Source organism: Periophthalmus magnuspinnatus, chromosome 15 (assembly GCF_009829125.3).
Source record: "Periophthalmus magnuspinnatus isolate fPerMag1 chromosome 15, fPerMag1.2.pri, whole genome shotgun sequence".
Classification (NCBI taxonomy): Eukaryota; Metazoa; Chordata; class Actinopteri; order Gobiiformes; family Gobiidae; genus Periophthalmus; species Periophthalmus magnuspinnatus.
In genome coordinates, this window is record NC_047140.1 from 5061003 (window position 1) to 5078741 (window position 17739).

The window sequence follows — 17739 nt, forward strand, 5'->3', positions numbered from 1 at the left end:
AAATACAATTGCATGACTCCGTTAATGTTTTCCACACACTGTTGGTAGCTGTTTGACATTTAGTTTTACTTGTTCAGACAACCTAAAAAGGACCTACAAGCACCAGTTCTACCTTATGACCACACTGAGATTGTAAACATCCCAAGCCTTTTTATCCAACTCCCTCCCCTCTGCTCTTTTATGGCTCTTCCAGTAAAGTCATGGATGGGGCCTTCTGTGGAGGCTGAAATCACAGGCCGAGACTCTGGGCCACAGGCCAGTAACAGAGTAGCAGATTGATCTTCTGATTTAGGGGTCTATACTGAGCATAAACTGCAAGACATCCAACATGATGACTGTACAAGGCGGCAGGATTACTCTGTGGCACGCAATGGGCTGACTCACGGCTTCACTCTCCTCTGCACCGGTGGTCAGAGCACATGTGCATCTCTCTCCCATCCCAGGTCCAAGTCTGTCATTTAGACTAACGCATTTTCCATAGCAGGCAGGAACAGCCTCTTTGCTTGTAGCCAAACAATTTCAATCAAGAGTAAACTAAGACGAGTGCAAAGTACAAAACAAACCAAAACAGAGAAGAATCAACATGAGGTTAGCTCTCGCACTTTAACGAACTTGTCCTAGGTTTTATCAAGTTATTAAAATGATTTACGTAAGTCTCAGGGTGTGGCGAGTTCTTAATGAGCCATTTTGAAAGCAAAAAAAATTCCTGTAACTTTATTTCCTGTTATTTTACTGTAAGTCTCAGATCAGACACAGCCAGTTGCGCTGCTGTTAAATAAATCAGTACGGTGTATTGGCTAACCAACATGGGCATGTTCATTTTTCGGTGCTGGTACTTACCGGATCTTTTCGGTCCATTCCTTCTGAGCTGAACTGAGGTTTAGTACCCAACCCTAGAAATGAACCAGTTACACTAGTCCCTTTGCCTCAGCTAGGTACAGGGGAAGTAACAAACAAGATGGAAAATTGTAAAAGTTATAATTTTTTAAGAAGGGATATTAGAGTAAAAAGTAACTAACAAAAAGACTTAACAGTAGTATCTTAATTAATTCAAGGTATAACTTAAATACAACTAAAGAAATTGCAATAATACAAAACAAACCAGTCTCAGATCTAGTTGAAGGACTACAAATGTCTTAATTTCACAAAGTCACAACAGTCACACAGAGACACAGAACAAAAGTAGCATGCGGTTCACTGACAGAATCCAGAAGCCAGGAGTGGTGGAGGGCGGCTCCCTTTAAGGTGTGGCAGCTGCAGGTGAAGGACCAGGAGTGACCAGGCTCTAGGCGTCACAACAATCAGTAATGCATTAATTGCAGGTCTGTCAGTCTGAAGCACAGAGAAACCAGCTGCAGGGACGTGACATATATGGCTGTAGGAGGAGCTGGAGGCCTGGGGCCATAAGATAAATGGCAAAGCTTTTTCTGCTAATTTTCTGGGCCATGTCCGACAGGTGTGGTGAGATATAAAATACTGGCACGTCTTCCTGATCAGTTTAATTTGCTTTTGTGGTGTCTCAAGGGACCAACATGGAGCAAGAACAGGTAATATTATTTAACTATTTTGTATACTTAACTTGACTATATTTTACTTAAATGCATTTGTATTTTGTATATTTTACCCATTTGGATATTCACACACATTTTAACATTGTTTGAAAAATTTAAGCTATAAAAGGCATGATGAAAATTACCTCATTTGGCCTATCAGCACATAAAAATACATACACTACACTTAAAATCATGTGAGCAAAATTGTGAATTGATTTGATTATTGTAAATGATTTCAAAAATCTCTGATATTGGCTCAAAAATAATCAGCAGAGGTAATCAATTACTCCGGTTTCAAAACAATCGGCATCGGCCATGAATAGGGATGGGACGATATAAAATTTTAGACTCACGATTATCGTGGCCAAAATAATCGCGATTAACGATATTATCGATAATTATTAACCTGTTAACGTTCCGACGGCCTGGGCCAACTTTACAGCAATGTACATACACTTCTGCGTCACCCACACAAACAATCTACACATCAAATGAAAGCTGCGGCGCTCGTCTTTCTGGATATGCAAACCATTTTCACCTGCAATCACCACAGCGCTGACAGGAAAGACGTTTTTACAGAAAAGTGTGAATCTGGACTTCACTTACCATTCAGCGCTCTGGTTCTGTCAAACATCAACATATTCACACAAAGTTGGCCTCATTTGTTCCGTAAAGGTCCAGAGAATATAATCCAGTCAAGAAATTATGTCCACAAAATAAGATCCTCCATGTCCAATCTGCTGCAGGAAAGTTCTCCAAATATGAAATCTGCTCCGTCACTTCTTTGTAATTCTTTTGTCAATTTCAGGCATAATAAACTTCTGACAGCGCCAACTTTGTTCCCCAGTGCTAAACACACGTGTTAGCTTGTGATTGACACCAGTGTTGGCCAATAAGGTGGGGGTTGTGGGTTACTGGAGCCGCAGACAGCGAATCAGTGCTACAGATGACTGAAAGTTTACGCCCCACTCTTCCCCTTGTAGAATCAACCAATTACATCACACACATTTAGTGACGTTTTCCCCTTACAGCCAATGAGCAGCGGGACAGGATGATGTATCACATGCCATGGTTTTCCGTAAACAGACGTACCCGGAAGAAAATGTGTTCTCCTCAATGCCATGCTGCCGAAATGGACCGGTCCTTGTTGCGCCGGAAGTGACGCAAGTGCCCGTCGACGAACACTTAGAACGATGCAATTAAAGCACTTTGGTGAATTGGGAAACGAGTGGATGCAGAAATGTGTGCATAATGGCGCATTTTACACACTGTTGTTTTGCGTTTTAAACATGACGAAGCGGACAAACCAAAGGGAGGACGTGATCGAGGACACTGTGGATGTTTGTACAAGTTAAACTAGAGGCATCTCGGACCCGGAGCGGTTCATGGCAAAGAGTAAAGATCCCACAGTGGACTCAGGAGTAAAGGACCTTATTTTTTGATGGATTGGATGCTGTTCTCGATCGGTAAACGTGGTTTATTCTGCTATTGACTTAATTGTAGGTAAAATATACCGTGTATAATCGTTAGCTTTGCTTCTGTGCATATAGTGCGCATTCGGACCATTCGCTCTGGCACATTTGTGTTCAGCTGTATGAATTAGACTTAATTTGTCTATTGTTTAAAAGGTGTTTTATTCTGCAGTTTGCATTATTGTAGGTAAAAATATAAGATGTGCACACATTAGCGTCTCATCTGTGCGCACGGGTGAGGCGTGCACTGGTACGTTCCTGTGGAGAGTTACGGATCAGACTTTGTTTATTGTTGATATCTGAAATTAAAAAATGCCACGAACGATTAATCGTGGACCTTATTTATCGTGATTAACGATATTATCGTATATCGTCCCATCCCTAGCCATGAATAAACCCATATCTGTCCACCTCTTATACTGCTCACACACTAAAACAGGCAGACCAAATCCAACTATCAGCTGTTTCTCTGCACAGTTAAATTGCAATTTTTCTGTCCACAAAGACTACCATAAAATTAAAAGCATTATACATATCACACAGTACACTACATTAAAATCAGATACAGATGTTAGATTGTTTTATCAATAAAAGGTTCCACAATTGTTTCTATTCCTATTATGTTATCCTGTTTAATAAAACACAGCTGTGAACTTTCAGCCTGTTGAAGGAGAATGTTCCACACCACCGTCTCACCCTGAATCATCAGAAATGGAACCAAAGGTAGGCCTAGAGCATTCATTCAAGACCAAACACTCAAGGACTATTTTTTTTTTTCACCCAACTTGTGGTTTGTGCTTCATCAGGTGTTTAATGACCCTATCCATGGTCATATGGAGTTCCACCCTTTTCTGGTCAAAATCATAGACACACCTCAGTTTCAGAGACTTCGATACCTCAAACAGCTGGGCGCAGCCTATTTTGTTTACCCAGGAGCATCCCACAACCGATTCGAACACTCCCTCGGGTAGGCTACGTACTTAATAGGACATTAAAAATGCATTTCAGATGTGTTCAAAACATGGGATTCCTTGAAACTAAAATGTAATAAAGACCAATAACACAACTTGACAGTTAAAAGTTAAACATTTAAATTTTACAGAGTGGCCCATTTAGCAGGGCAGCTTGTGCGAAGTTTAAAAGAGAAACAGCCACACCTTCTCATTGATGAGAGAGACATACTTTGTGTGGAAATAGCTGGTCTCTGCCATGATCTAGGTAAGTACTTACCACAACTAAAAATAGTAATAAAATAAGCAATCGCTTACACCAAACGTGTACCACTATGCACACATTGATATCTGTGTTAATCAGCATTTTATTTTTATTAAGAAAATATTGTATACATTTATTTTGTGATTATTCTAATTATTCTGTTGACATTTGTAAAGGACATGGACCATTTTCCCACTTGTTTGATGGGCTGTTCATGCCTGAAGCTAAACCCGAAGAGAACTGGAAAGTAAGAGACAGACTTCATAAAAAATTATTATTTAAAATTAATATTAATGTTAAGTAATAATCACTAATGTTTCCATGGCAGCATGAGGACATGACAGTTAAGATGTTTGATTACATTGTGGAAGAGCTAAAAAAACAACAGTTTGACCTGAAGGAAAAGTTGCAGAGTCTGAGTAGAAACACTGAGGGTGATGACCTAGTCTTTATCAAAGAGATGATTAATGGACCAAAAGAAAAGGTAAACTGTTACAAGATTTGGATTATTGCGACTTCAGACTGACAGTGTGTCTAAATTCACATAGGGAAAATACCTTGGCCGTCCATCAAAGCTTTTCCTCTACGAAATAGTCGCAAACAAAACCAACGGGATCGATGTGGACAAGTTTGACTATTTTGCCAGGTGTGGTCTGTTTCAGAACATTTCAGATTAATGTCCTTTATGACTTACATCTGATTCCACTTGAATAGAGATTGCCATCACCTTGGAATAAAGAATAGCTTTGACCACAACCGCTACATAAAGTTTGCCCGGGTCCTTAAGGTGAAGAAGAAAATGCAGATCTGCACAAGAGACAAGGTTTGAGATGTTAGTTTAACAAAGATGCTTATAATTCATCATCTGAATATGTGGTCTAATACTTGTGAGTGGATTTACCGTCTCAAGGAGATGTCCAATATTTATGAAATGTTCCATACAAGGAGTTCTCTCCACAGAAAGGCCTACCAGCACAAAACCAATAAGGCCATTGAGCTGATGTAAGTATGAGTGTGAATATGTATGTATGTATGTATGTAATTATTATTATTATATATATATATATATATATATATATATATATATATATATATATATATATATATATATATAAAAATTATAGGATTAGAGATGCCCTATTGAAAGCAGATCTAGAGTTAAACATTTCCACAGCTGCAGGGAACGTAAAGGATTTCACCGATCTCACAGGTCAGTTTTGGTTTTACCTTTGCCTTAATTTTGACTAGCGTATACTGATGACCATGTGTCTGTATTATCTGTGTTTCAGATGGTGTCTTTGAAACAATACTTCATTCCAAAAATTGGAAACTGACAGGGGCAGGATTAATAGAGGCAGGATTAATTCTACAAAACATTCTCTCTCGAAAATTGTACATATTTCTAGGAGAGACCAAACAGACAGACAGACTTGTCCAAGAGGTGCTTTTATGTACGACACTGTAATGCAATACACCTAGCTGTATTTGACTGTTATATTTTTTAGAACAAAGAAACATGGAAATCTGAATTGGCACAGTTTGATGAGAGCCTTCAGGAAGAGGACTTTGAAATCACTGTAAGTAAATAGTGCTTTCTATTAGGAATAAAAATATATTAATTAAATATTGCATTCCAGATCGCCACCTTTGACTTTGGTAGCAAAGACAAAAACCCCATGGATAACTTGTATTACTATAAAAAGTCTGACAAAGAGAGAGCAATCAAAATCCCCAGGGAGAAGGTCTGTACAAAATATATTAAAATTTTATATTAGTTCTTTAAATGGTGCATATTTTTAGATAAAATTATTTTTGTCAGGTTTCTCAGTTTCTTCTGCCAGAACGTTTTTCTGAGAAATGGATCCGTGTCTACTGCAAGAGCCAGGACAAAAAGAGTATCGCTCTAGAAGCTTTTAAGAAGTGGGACACAGAGAAATCAAGCGGTCCGGTCTGAGGTGTTCTTTGGTCTGACTCAGCAGAGTCTCTCATATCATTGATAAAGAAATAAAGCCAAGTTATTCTGAAATAGTTTAGCTGTTTAGTGGTTAGGCTGTGTGTGTGGTGGGTATTTATCACATTGTTGGAAGTAAAATAATTTAAAGCTTAGATATGGATTGAAATAGGTTAATGTTAGGGTTAAGGTTGACATGTAGTGACTATAATAAAGGTTAGGATCAATCTCCAGTAAATAATTGCCACACACTACAGGATCATTTGTGCATTTATGTCCTGATGTGCTTCTCCCCAATTTAAAGAATTATATATATATATATATATATATAGATATGTAGAAAAATTCTCCAGTAGATTCTTGCATGGGTCTGCTTACATAAATTCACACTATGAGGATTGGTGAAGCTGCTACAGAGTAGCGATAGTAAAAGTAACACTACTTCCTGTGTTTCTATTGCAAGCCATCTTTTGGTGCAAAACATTTTCTGATCCACGTTTTACTTAATATTAATAACACAGTTTTGACTTGCAGTAAACGAGGAGAGTCTGTCAAAATGAGTTGCTTTATGACAGACAGGAAACAGCGGACCCAAGTGCACTAACTTTGTTAGCTCACAACTTTTAGCGTTTGGTGTGCAGTCTCTTCGCTGCGGTCTTTGCGTTCGGAGGATCATAATTTATGATTTTAAGTCTCATCTGATTCTCCTCATGCCTGTGTCCTGGCTTTTTTGTCACACATTCAAAAATCCTGAAGTGTGTGGCGGGTTTATTGTCATGGAGATACTCAACATGTACACATTTTTATGCATTGTTTTTGTCGTTTTTCATGTTCTTTGGTCTTTAGTAGTTCACTAACTCATTTGTGAAGGAAATTAACAGGGTTTTGTGGTGGCCTGTTCCCTCATAATCAAGCAGAAACAAAGTGGAACAGATATGTAATAAAGTTTGCAATTAGCTCATTAGGAGGATCAAGTTAAAAAGGTGGGAGAGGATAAGAGGTAAAGGAATATTCCCTTTTGTGCCCACACAAATTCAGATGTAACACCAAAATAAAGAACTAGAGCCTAATTGTATTCAGATGTTGAGTCATGTGGGAACTGAATAAGCTACCAGTATCGAAGCAGTCAATTTGATATCAATAGCCTAATTGATACTTAATGTTTGCAAATGTAACCCCTGCCCTTGCTAAAAGGCTGTCCGGTCCCTGTATGACCGGAGCAGGAGCTGTGTTCGCATTGCCGGCAGTAAGTCAGACCTGTTCCCGGTGCATGTTGGACTCCGCCAGGGCTGCCCTTTGTCCCCGGTTCTGTTCATTGTTTTTATGGACAGAATTTCTAGGCACAGCCAGGGGCCGGAGGGGGCCTGGTTTGGGAACCACAGGATCTCATCTCTGCTGTTTGCAAATGATGTTGTCCTGATGGCTTCATCAAGCCAGGACCTGCAGCAGGCACTGGGGCGGTTTGCAGCCAAGTGTGAAGTGACTGGGATGAAAATCAGCTCCTCCAAATCCAAGACCATGGTTCCCGACCGGAAAAAGGTAGCTTGCCCTCTTTGGGTGGAGACTCTCTGCCTCAAGTGGAGGAGTTCAAGTATCTTGGGGTCTTGTTCACGAGTGAGGGAAGGATGGAGCGTGAGATTGACAGGCAGATCGGTGCAGCGTCTGCAGTGATGCGGTCGCTGTATCGGACTGTTGCGGTGAAGAGGGAGCCGAGTAGAAAAGGCAAAGCTCTTGATTTACCGGTCAATCTACGTTCCTACCCTCACCTATGGTCATGAGCTCTGGGTAATGACCGAAAGGACAAGATCGCTGTTAAGCAGTTTCAGTGCTTTTTGTTTATATATTTGAGATTGTTTGCCAGTAATGGCCCATTGTTTCACTAATCAAATCACTGCTGGCGGTATTGTCGGCTTATTAATCTGTGGCGTTCTTCTGTAAATGTTCTGATTCCTGAAACTATGCTGCGCAACATTAATTTAATTAAGAAAATTTAATGATAAAATGTTACCAGTAAGTATGAACTGAGACTCTGTTTTGGCCTTCATTTCAGGTCAGGTTTTTATTTTATTTTTTTATGGGACTGAACTGTGATCTCTCTACTGATGGCAAGCTGGTAGGACTAACCAATTTTGTTTTTTGCCCTGCAGTCTGTAATCACGCAAATCCATAATCCACAAACTGTAATCTAAATTTGTGTTATTTTGAACTAAACTAAATCCTAAAAAAAGGAATGAACTGAACTTTGTAAAAATATTTGAGAAGGAACTGCCTTTATTATTTTGTTATTCAATTTAATTTAATTTAATAATTAATATCTCAACTACCTTTTGCCAAATACATTTCACTTCAGTGAACTCTGCATTTTGTCATTCATATGCAAGCTCCATGAGTAGCCCAGTTTCTTCTGTGAACAGTCTTAACGCACTGATTGCCATAAACAAGAGCTCAACCAACTAAAAATATAATAGACACAAAAATTAACAAATACAGCATGATAATATTTTACATGGTCTGAAAAAACAGTATTCAGTGACTCCCCTTTCAAAAAGCTATCACAACACAATCAGTGCACAGTTCACTACTGAAACCACTGGACCTTGCACCAGGTTTGTGAAATTGTGTATAATTATGTATCCTGCTTTTATATATGAATGTAAAATTGCAGTGCGGGAGCACTGGACAAAATCATGCTGCTAATCATAAGGAGGGTCCGGGAGAGATGGTTAGTTCTCAGTACTCAAACATGCAGGGATGACATAAAACCTCTTCAGGCATGTTTTTGAGAAGGGAACAAGGTTATAACCTGGTAGAAAGCACCAAAACCTCAATTTTTTATTGTTTTTAATATAGACAATTTAAACTAGTACATTGCATTGATTCTGATACCTACCTAAAAAAAACAGACCACTAACACGGTCACGTTCCTGTTATATAACGAGTAGCAGTTACACACTTCCCTGCATTATGCTTGTTGCTCTATTCTATTTGTATTTATTTATTTTATTTTTTTTACAAATGAGCAGCCACAGAAATAAGCATGTAACGTAAATATGCAGCTGATGTTTTAAGCAATGGATGGTGGAAGACAAGGACACCATGATGGAAGCATGTGCTACATTACAATTAGGGGTGGGATGAGATCATTTCCAGAAGACCAGACGAGATTGGTTCAACGAGAATGAGACAAGGTGAGATTTTACATAATTCCCAATATATAAATAGTGCAATTTAGTTCCCCAGAGTTGGCGTCAGAATTTGTATTTACTTCATTCAATATTTTTGTTGACATTCTAGCAGTGCTTCTTGGAACTACAACTTTTCAAAAGATGGAAGTCACCAGCACGCAGCCATTTTTTGTCCAATCCAAATGGGGGAAAAAAAATCTCACGTGATTATTTTTCCCATTTGTGCACAATATGGTGCCACGTGATCTCGCAAGACAAAACTGTCACAAGATCTTGTTCATTCTCTAATAACAATAGAATACAGACTGATGGTGGTGGTGAGATGAAGACTATTTCTGTGACTCCATTGCACTGGTAAACATTTGAGTGCTGGGGTCTCTTACCTAGTGGGGTAATTAGGGACATGGAGGGAACATGTGTAAAATGGTAATGAAGTCTTGCTGCACAGTTTTGCCTGCTGGCTGCGCATGGTTCACAGAGTTGGATATTCTCAGAATACTGTAACATCTCTGAATGTCTCTAAAATAGGCAGAGTAATGGTCAGAGAAAGTAACAACAGGGTTTGATGAGGCTGGATTATTGAGCAAAAAGACTGACAGGTAATTCCACACAATCGCAATTACAAGACAGCAACTAATGACTGCATTGATTATAGGTAAGTCTTCTGATACATTGATGGGCCATCAGTGGGAATGGCTGGGAATGACAATTTAGAGAAAACCAATAGTACTGTAGGGTTGGCATGTTTACTGCTCTAGGTTACAGCTGTTGGTCAGTGGGAAGTGTACAAATTAACCCAAGAGTGTTGATGAATTGAGCCCCTTTGTTCTATACGGCCCATAATACTTCTATTTTTTATATGTACATTGTATAAGCAAATTAATCTCGTGCATAATCCTGGCGTTAAAGTTTTTTCTAATAAAGGAACACAAAGTGAAAAAGGATATCTACTCTGAATTGAATATACTCAGTTGGTCAGAATCCTGCTGTGTGGCCATGTTTGTACATGCTCTGGGGTGGTAGAGTACAAATCAGGTCAGTACAGCTCACTCTGAGGTGTTACAATTGTCTAAAGGGCTTCCAAATGTAGTATTTCCCACACACTCAATAGAACTTGGCAAGCTGCCATATTCCAATTTACACCAAGAGGACTAAAAAGGAAGTAAAACTATAGTAAGTACCAGAAACAAGTTTGTGGCTAATATTCATTTTAAAATATCCACTCAAATAGTTTATAGAGAAACTTTCAGTAAACATTTTTAGACAACCTTGAGGCCCTTTGAAAGGATTTGTTTTGTGCTCATGTCCTGAATTGTGACATACCAGTGCCACCTAAGTGAGAACAGGCCTTTGAGTGCACTTCTACGACAGCAGGCGCACATGCCATTTATCTTCTTCTGCAATGTCTGCACCGCTGGATCCTCAGAGACACTGCACTGTAATAAAGAAAGCTCCAACAACTCATAAAATGTGATCAGCACAAATGTCATCAATCAAACCGATAAAGGGATGGCTCAAGTTAGCTGTGGATGAAATGATGGTCAGGACTGCACTATGAGGACTCTAAAACCAGAAAGGTCCAGGCCTTGCAGTGTTGACGAGCCGAATGATGGTGTGCGTCATTGCTGGACATTCTTGACACAGGGGCAGGAGGGATGGCATGAGGCGCAAAGGGAGAGTGGTGGAGGCAAGCTACAACCCACGGGACATATTTAAGAGCATCCGCCAAGGTCATAACTCATGCTGCCCGTCCACTGTGCTTTATGGCGCAGGACACAAGCTGGTTGACGGAGGAGAAGATGACCAACACACACATACACGTACATCGAACAAGCTGCTGACCAAGCACTTTCAGTCCACTCAACTTCTCAACAAAAGCCCCGTTGTCTCCTCCCCCCTCGCTCTTGGCTTCCATCACTGTCCTCTTGTCACTTCTGCCCTGCTTTCGGAGGTGTGCAAAAACCGAATCACTGACAGAATGGATACATTATGTTTGTGTGGGGAGTAAGAAAGGGACATTTTCCACTTTGCACTGCACAGGAAAGCAAACAATTAGTACGCAAATCTGCAATTAAGCAGTCTTGGATACTTGACCAACCATCTGGTACTGTTGTGTAAAAGAAAGAAAATGCACAAGATAGGTAAGCAGCATGCGATTGGATGAAAGTAAAACTTTTATCCAATCAGAACCCCACTATGTCATCCAGATTAGCATCAGACACACTCAAGTATGTAACTGACAAATCTAGTGAGGATCCATCTGCTTTCATCTGCATCAGCCTTTGTTAAGAATAAAAAAGTTCCAATAAAGGCCAGTTTTATGGTCACCATTCTGCTTTGCTAAGCTACACTATAACCAAACCACAATACAATAACATTTGTTCCCATTTTGCACCGTCCCGTGCAATAGATAGCTTTGCTGCCATCATGCTAGCTAGGTTAAAGATTTGACAGCACAACCAGATGCAAGGGCAATATATATATTTAAGTCAAATACATCTGAGAAATGTGTTCATAAAATCGGTATAAAACTACTTGTGTGAAATGGGATGTTTAGTCAGAGTATAAAGCAGGAAAGTAAGACATTGAAGAAAGAGGACAAAGGAGACAGAGGATGCTGCATCTTGTCAGGTAGAATAGTGTTGTCTTGCGCTCAGGTTGCGTTTAAATCACTGTCATGGAGCTGGGGAGTCGCGAGACAGCACAAAGGGGGATGTGCGGGAGGAAACACGGCTTTTCTTCTTGTCGGCTCCTCCAGGTACAAGGCTGTCGGTAAACTTTAGCTCAGTCTGACATCCTGACAGAGGGTTTTGCTCCACGATCCGATCGCAGTTTGAGAATTTGTCGAAATCACTGAGCTACTGTCTGATTCCCGTGGTGTATGGATGTACAAAACAGACTGAATAATGAATGGTTTGTTTGGAAGCTCTCGTCGACAGATGTGGCGGAATTTACAACACCCAGACTAGGAACAATTAAGAAGGCATTGACAGTGTATGCTTTTCCTTTTGGTGTCATGTATAGAGTTCTGATCTACTTTTTGGGACCCATTTGCGGGTGACAGGAGGGCAATTTCAAAGTAGGCTGCTGGTACAAAGACAAGTCTGCATTCTCGCTAGTAAGTTTTCATACTGTTCGACTTATTTTGCGTGCCAAAGCTGGGAAAGTCTCCTCCCCTATATGCTTTTCCAACCATGCAGCCTGAAGGCACAAACAGCTTGCTTGGATCTCAAGTGGAGGTAAAATGGGGTGAAGGTATCAGTCAAAGCCTCCACTGGAGCTGTAGAGGTTATGTCGGTACAAATCGACTGCTTTGTTGTCAAGAGAGGCATGAAGCTTTCCAGGTAGGCCTGTCACAATAATTGCTATGTCAATTTATTGTTCAATATATGAAAGCTGGAACAAAATATATTTGAGTACTTTTTCTCTGCAAAACTGGAGAGGGGTAAATTAGTCCCTTTAATGGCTAATAGAGCAACTAGCATGGACGAAAAGAAAAACGTAAATAAGCATAAATGATCTTATTTTGTCATTTTGCATAAAAAAAAAATCTCAAACACTGTTCAGATAGATTTCTTGCATAAGGGGCTATCACAACAAATATTTCATGCACTGCTGCTTTACGTAAAATGTTCCATTTCAAACATGGAGAATTAAGACAATTTTCGAAAGTTAGTACAGCGCAGTTAACAGAAGCTATAAAATTTGAATAATAAAGAATTACTTGACATTTCCTCAACAAAAAACAAAAAAAAGTGTTTTGTCCAATTAACCCAAGATGTTGTTTGGCTTCTTTAGGCAACTATACAAAGTGTGCGAAAGGAAAAGAGGGAAAAAGTACTTTTGGTATTAGTGCTAAGCCACAAGACAACTTATTAGTCTCCAGTACAACAGAAGACTTTTTTTCGACAATAGAATGTCATTTTCAACATAAATCTCTTATACAAATCTTTTCAGACAATACTTTCTTTTATATTATCATGTGGTCTTATGTCTGTGCAATCCCTCAGTCATACAGGTAGGTTCCATAGTGGTCCACATGTGTATATAGTCTATGTGGTCTTATACTTGTTCTGATACTAAAGTCACATTTACAGGACAGAACCTTTTCTGAATAGCTTTAGAATTATCTTGAGCTGTATTGATACTTGTTCCAATGAGTATTTCATTTTGATACTAGGTTTAACATTGATTAATAATAATAATAATCTAATTTTCAGTTATTTTGACAACCCTAGCTTCCAGCCAACTATATCACAAAGTAAGTTAAAGTAAAATATTCAGTACAAAAATGAATAAGCCATAGTGTAGGCAGATAATGCTTGACTAATAGGAGTTTCCACCAGAGAAGCAGGCACTAATTCCATGTTGAATAAGCAGCCTCACTCCCCCAGCCAGCAGCAGCAGCAGCACACAGCACAGCAGACGTCACCTCTCACCCTGAGGCCCAGCGCAGGAGCCTTACAATGGCTAATGTTCTGCAGCTCTGTTAGCCCTATGCGACTCTAACACAGGGACCAATTTCACCACAGCTCCAGTGAACCCATATGTCAGATTATATCAGGACCTGTGACTCTGAAAGGTTGGGAAAAAATGGTCCAATATTGCTAGCTTAGACACACATCCCTTTGATTTGTCTGACATTAAAAGTAAACTCTATCCCTCTCCCTTAAGTTGACACACAAAAAGTTCTCTTTCAAGTAATCCAGTCATTTTCCAGTTGTCCAGGTAGCTCTAATGGCAATAAATTTGGCAAATATTGTGGTATCAGGAAAGCACTGGCAGAAATAAAAGCCAAGTAATCCATATTGGGGTATTCAATGTTTACAATAGAAAAAAATATATATACACAGTGGCTACTCCAGATGCCCTTCTTGTCATGCTGTATATAAAGTGGGTAATTTGGGTGAAGTTTCTTAGCCATGTGCTTGAACAAGGTTTGGCTTTAGTTAATGTGCACACCAACTGGGCCTTGCTAGTATCAACTAGCGGCAAGCAAGAGGGCTTAAAAATAAATAAATCCTTGTGTGAATTTCTCTACCTTACCTCTAATAAAGAAGAGCTCTTCAAAGTATTGCCCATCATAATTACAGAAAGAACAGAGGGACCAATTCTGGTGCAGCTCAGGTGCACTAATGCCAGAGTAGGTCAGGTTTTGTTTTTGTGCTGCTAGAACAAGGAAGTAATAAAGGTTTAGGAAGGACCAAGACTCCCACTCAGCAAAACCTCGTCAAGTCTGTTATGGTGGTAATCACTTGGCAGGAGTGTAGAGTACTACGGAAAGGACAAACTACACTTTCTAATTCAAGATTTGCGTAATATGCCAGAAAACACAGTGTAGAGGTCCGCATCTCATTGTTTTTCCTATCAATGCAATGACACCAAAATCAGGTCTAATCCAAGATAAGGTTGGGCAACCTAAAACAGTGGATAATATTGCAATTGTTGCTTTGGAAATATGCAAAATATGAATACGAAAAAAAGCCTATAAAAAATTAAAAGTAACTTTAATTTAAATTACTTTAATAATTGTGACCATTTTAGAAGCAAATTAGATTTTCAGTTTTACGATTAAATTGTGACCTGAATAATCACGATTATCGATTTACCTAATAATCTTAACATCCCTACTACTTGGCCAGGTCTTCTTGATAAAGTTTCATCACAAGGAACTTCCTGGTAAAATAAAGGTTAAATATTAAATAACATGAAAAATTAATTCAACTAACCAGTGCAACCAGAACTGCAACTAAAACCTGAACCAGAATCTAAGCCAGAATAAAACCATGTCAAATCAGGACTAAACCAACAAAATCAAAAAAGCATTTCAAAACTCCTGTGTCGGCCTTAGCTTCACCCCTGCCTTGTGCTCTCCAGGCCTGAGACCCTGAGGCTACGAATGCTGTAGTGAGTAAGCCACTGTCCTCACTCATCCAGACTTGGCCAAACAGGCAAAACTAGACTTTTACACATGGTTACACTTTGTCTCCCTAACCACGACTGCTCAAGCTCCTTTCTGTAAAGAGAAAGAGCTGAACAACAAATCATATTCTACAACAACAATACTGTGCAAGTCAATGAAGAGATTTAAAAGGGGGAAAAAATAGCCTATGTCAACACAGCTTACTCCCCGGTACGCTAAAGTGCACTGAACACAATGCTTCAGGTTAATAAGCATGCATGGGTAGGCTGCTCGCTTGCTCGCACACACCCATGCACAGGTCGATACAGTCCAACATGTCAGCGGTAACAGCGTTGTCATGGAAACAGGTCCGGCTACCTAATGTACCATAACCATATCATGTCACCGGTAGCAAACTGGACTTGGAGAATATGAGAGGACAGACTTATAGACAGGTTGGTGTGACTGTGATAGAATCGTCACAGTAGCACACAATGGGTTAGTATGGGGCGACATCAAGCAAAATATAATGGGTTTGGTTGTGTCATTTGGCATTTTGCAGTGAATGGGAGACAGCATTGTGCCAGAGAGGAATAGCAAAGAGGAGAGCAGTCCATCTCGACTAAATTAATCACACAAGCTGTGCATAAGGTCTCCAGGGTCTGTGTGCATATTAAGTTTAAAGACACAGGCCGCAGATCTATAAGGTTCAAAATAAATGTATGTGTTGAATGATATTTTTACAATGTCAGTAATAGCATAACATGGTATCTGTAAATGTAAATGATGCATTTATATCACGATGGAAGACAGGTAAAGATGCACTGTGTGACTTTACGTTGTGAGAGGGCTTGTCACCAGCTTGTCTCCAGGGAGATGTTATTGTTTTGCATGAAATGTTTCACACTATGGCATTAAACATCTATACTGCAGATGTGTATATTGCTAAAGAAGTATCTTGAAAAACATAATTTCTCACTGAGTGTAGTGTCACCTCTTCACAGATCTGACCTGTAACGTAGCCTGGTGACGTGAGCTGCTTTTCCCCAGCAGTAGGATATGTTTAATGACATACTGTGGAACATTCAAGACAATACACACTTCCACATATACAAGTTGGTGATAGACCTTTAAATGTTATAGTAGAATATGTGAAAACGCAGCCACACATTTAGTTTGTATGCCTGTTATAAATGGGCAGATCAACATGAAACAAAGACCCGTTAAAAGCTCAAGACCTCCTTCATGACCACAAATGAACTATGCAGATTTTTAAATGCACAAAAATACTGCAACAAGACTAGATAAGAAGAGTTTGTGGAGGTAATAACTACCAAAGAAGGACCAGGTTAACTTGTGAATTTCAACTACTAATAACCTACACTTGTTCTTCTATGAGATTCGGGTTAATTCAGTGCTAGAACATTAAAAGAACCTCAAATCCATGCTTTGTAGGATCTGTGCACGCTTTCACCAACCCCAGACCACCCAAATCGCATGGAGAGGTGCACGTACTACCACGCAGCGTCTGGTTTACCCATTTCAACATTCCTACTCCTTATAAAACCATGACCCCAGACGTAGCAGCAGCAGTCCCCCTTACCCGTGGAGTGGTCTACGGGTCCACCGTTGTTCCTGAACAGGGCTGAGTGCAGATCGGGGTAAGCCTTCTCCAGAGCCACGCACAGATCGGAGAAATGATCGCTCTCCTTGTTCATGAGCATCTTCAGGAGGTGGTCCACTTTCTCCGCGCTGGACGTGCAGTTCTGGTCCAGTTCAAACCGATCCAGCTGACTCAAGGTCCCGGAGACGATGAGCAGCTCTATGACTCGATCCGCGTCTGTTATGGACTCTAATAAGTTCTGGTGGCACTGGTCGAGCAACTCTTTGTGCTTTGGCTCCATTGCTGCTGCTGCTGCTGCTGCTGCTGTTACCGTTGGCCGTAGTAGTTCCGTAGCTTCCCAGGCTAACCGCCACCACTCGGCCAGGCGGTTAGAAGATCTCTCAAAAGTACCGAGCGAAGGATAAACTCAACTTACTGTGGCTTGCAGAAGTTCTCCGCGGCATTTTAGGCTGCGCACGGGAGCGAATTTCAGAGCATATTGAAAAAGGCACAAGAAGAAGCCATATTTGTTGCCCAGGGCTGTTGACTGCACTAAACAGCGATACATTTTCCCATCGTTCGTAGTCTCGTGGTGCGCGGTTCAAGTCGTGTTCAGCTTCCCGTGTTCGTACGATGGAGACGAAGGCATTTTGCTCCCCGTGTGTCGCATATACGGCGTTTTCAGCCCGAGTGAGTGCTGGGAAAAGTCGCCTGAACTCCTCCGTCGCTCTTCACACTACGCTGTATCCTCCGCCATGTCTGGGCACAACTCAGCAGCTGCTCCGCGCTGTCAATCAACGCCGGGTTCACTGACCGAATAAGGTAAAAGGGGGCGGGGACTAACGGAGGACACGCCCC

At 40.3% G+C, this 17739-nt stretch overlaps 2 protein-coding genes across 3 annotated transcripts in view; one reads left to right on the plus strand and one right to left on the minus strand.

The window, feature by feature from the left end:
- The window catches only part of dlg5a (discs, large homolog 5a (Drosophila)), a 73262-nt gene extending 55589 nt beyond the window's left edge, over window positions 1-17673 (minus strand). For both annotated transcript variants that reach the window (XM_033979141.2, XM_033979139.2), the window contains exon 1: window positions 16882-17673. In XM_033979141.2, coding sequence (XP_033835032.1) covers window positions 16882-17182 — 301 coding nt within the window. In that variant the 5' untranslated portion in view covers window positions 17183-17673. The remainder of the gene's footprint in view (window positions 1-16881) is intronic.
- LOC129456831 (deoxynucleoside triphosphate triphosphohydrolase SAMHD1-like) lies at window positions 1433-7259 on the plus strand. The gene is made up of 14 exons (XM_055227121.1): window positions 1433-1547; window positions 3686-3748; window positions 3832-3992; window positions 4128-4243; window positions 4417-4487; window positions 4569-4724; window positions 4789-4886; window positions 4955-5063; window positions 5151-5242; window positions 5365-5450; window positions 5530-5681; window positions 5746-5817; window positions 5878-5982; window positions 6060-7259. Exons 1-14 carry the CDS (start codon window positions 1533-1535, stop codon window positions 6192-6194), a joined length of 1431 nt encoding a protein of 476 aa, XP_055083096.1. The 5' UTR covers window positions 1433-1532; the 3' UTR covers window positions 6195-7259.
- Window positions 17674-17739: the final 66 nt, after the last annotated feature.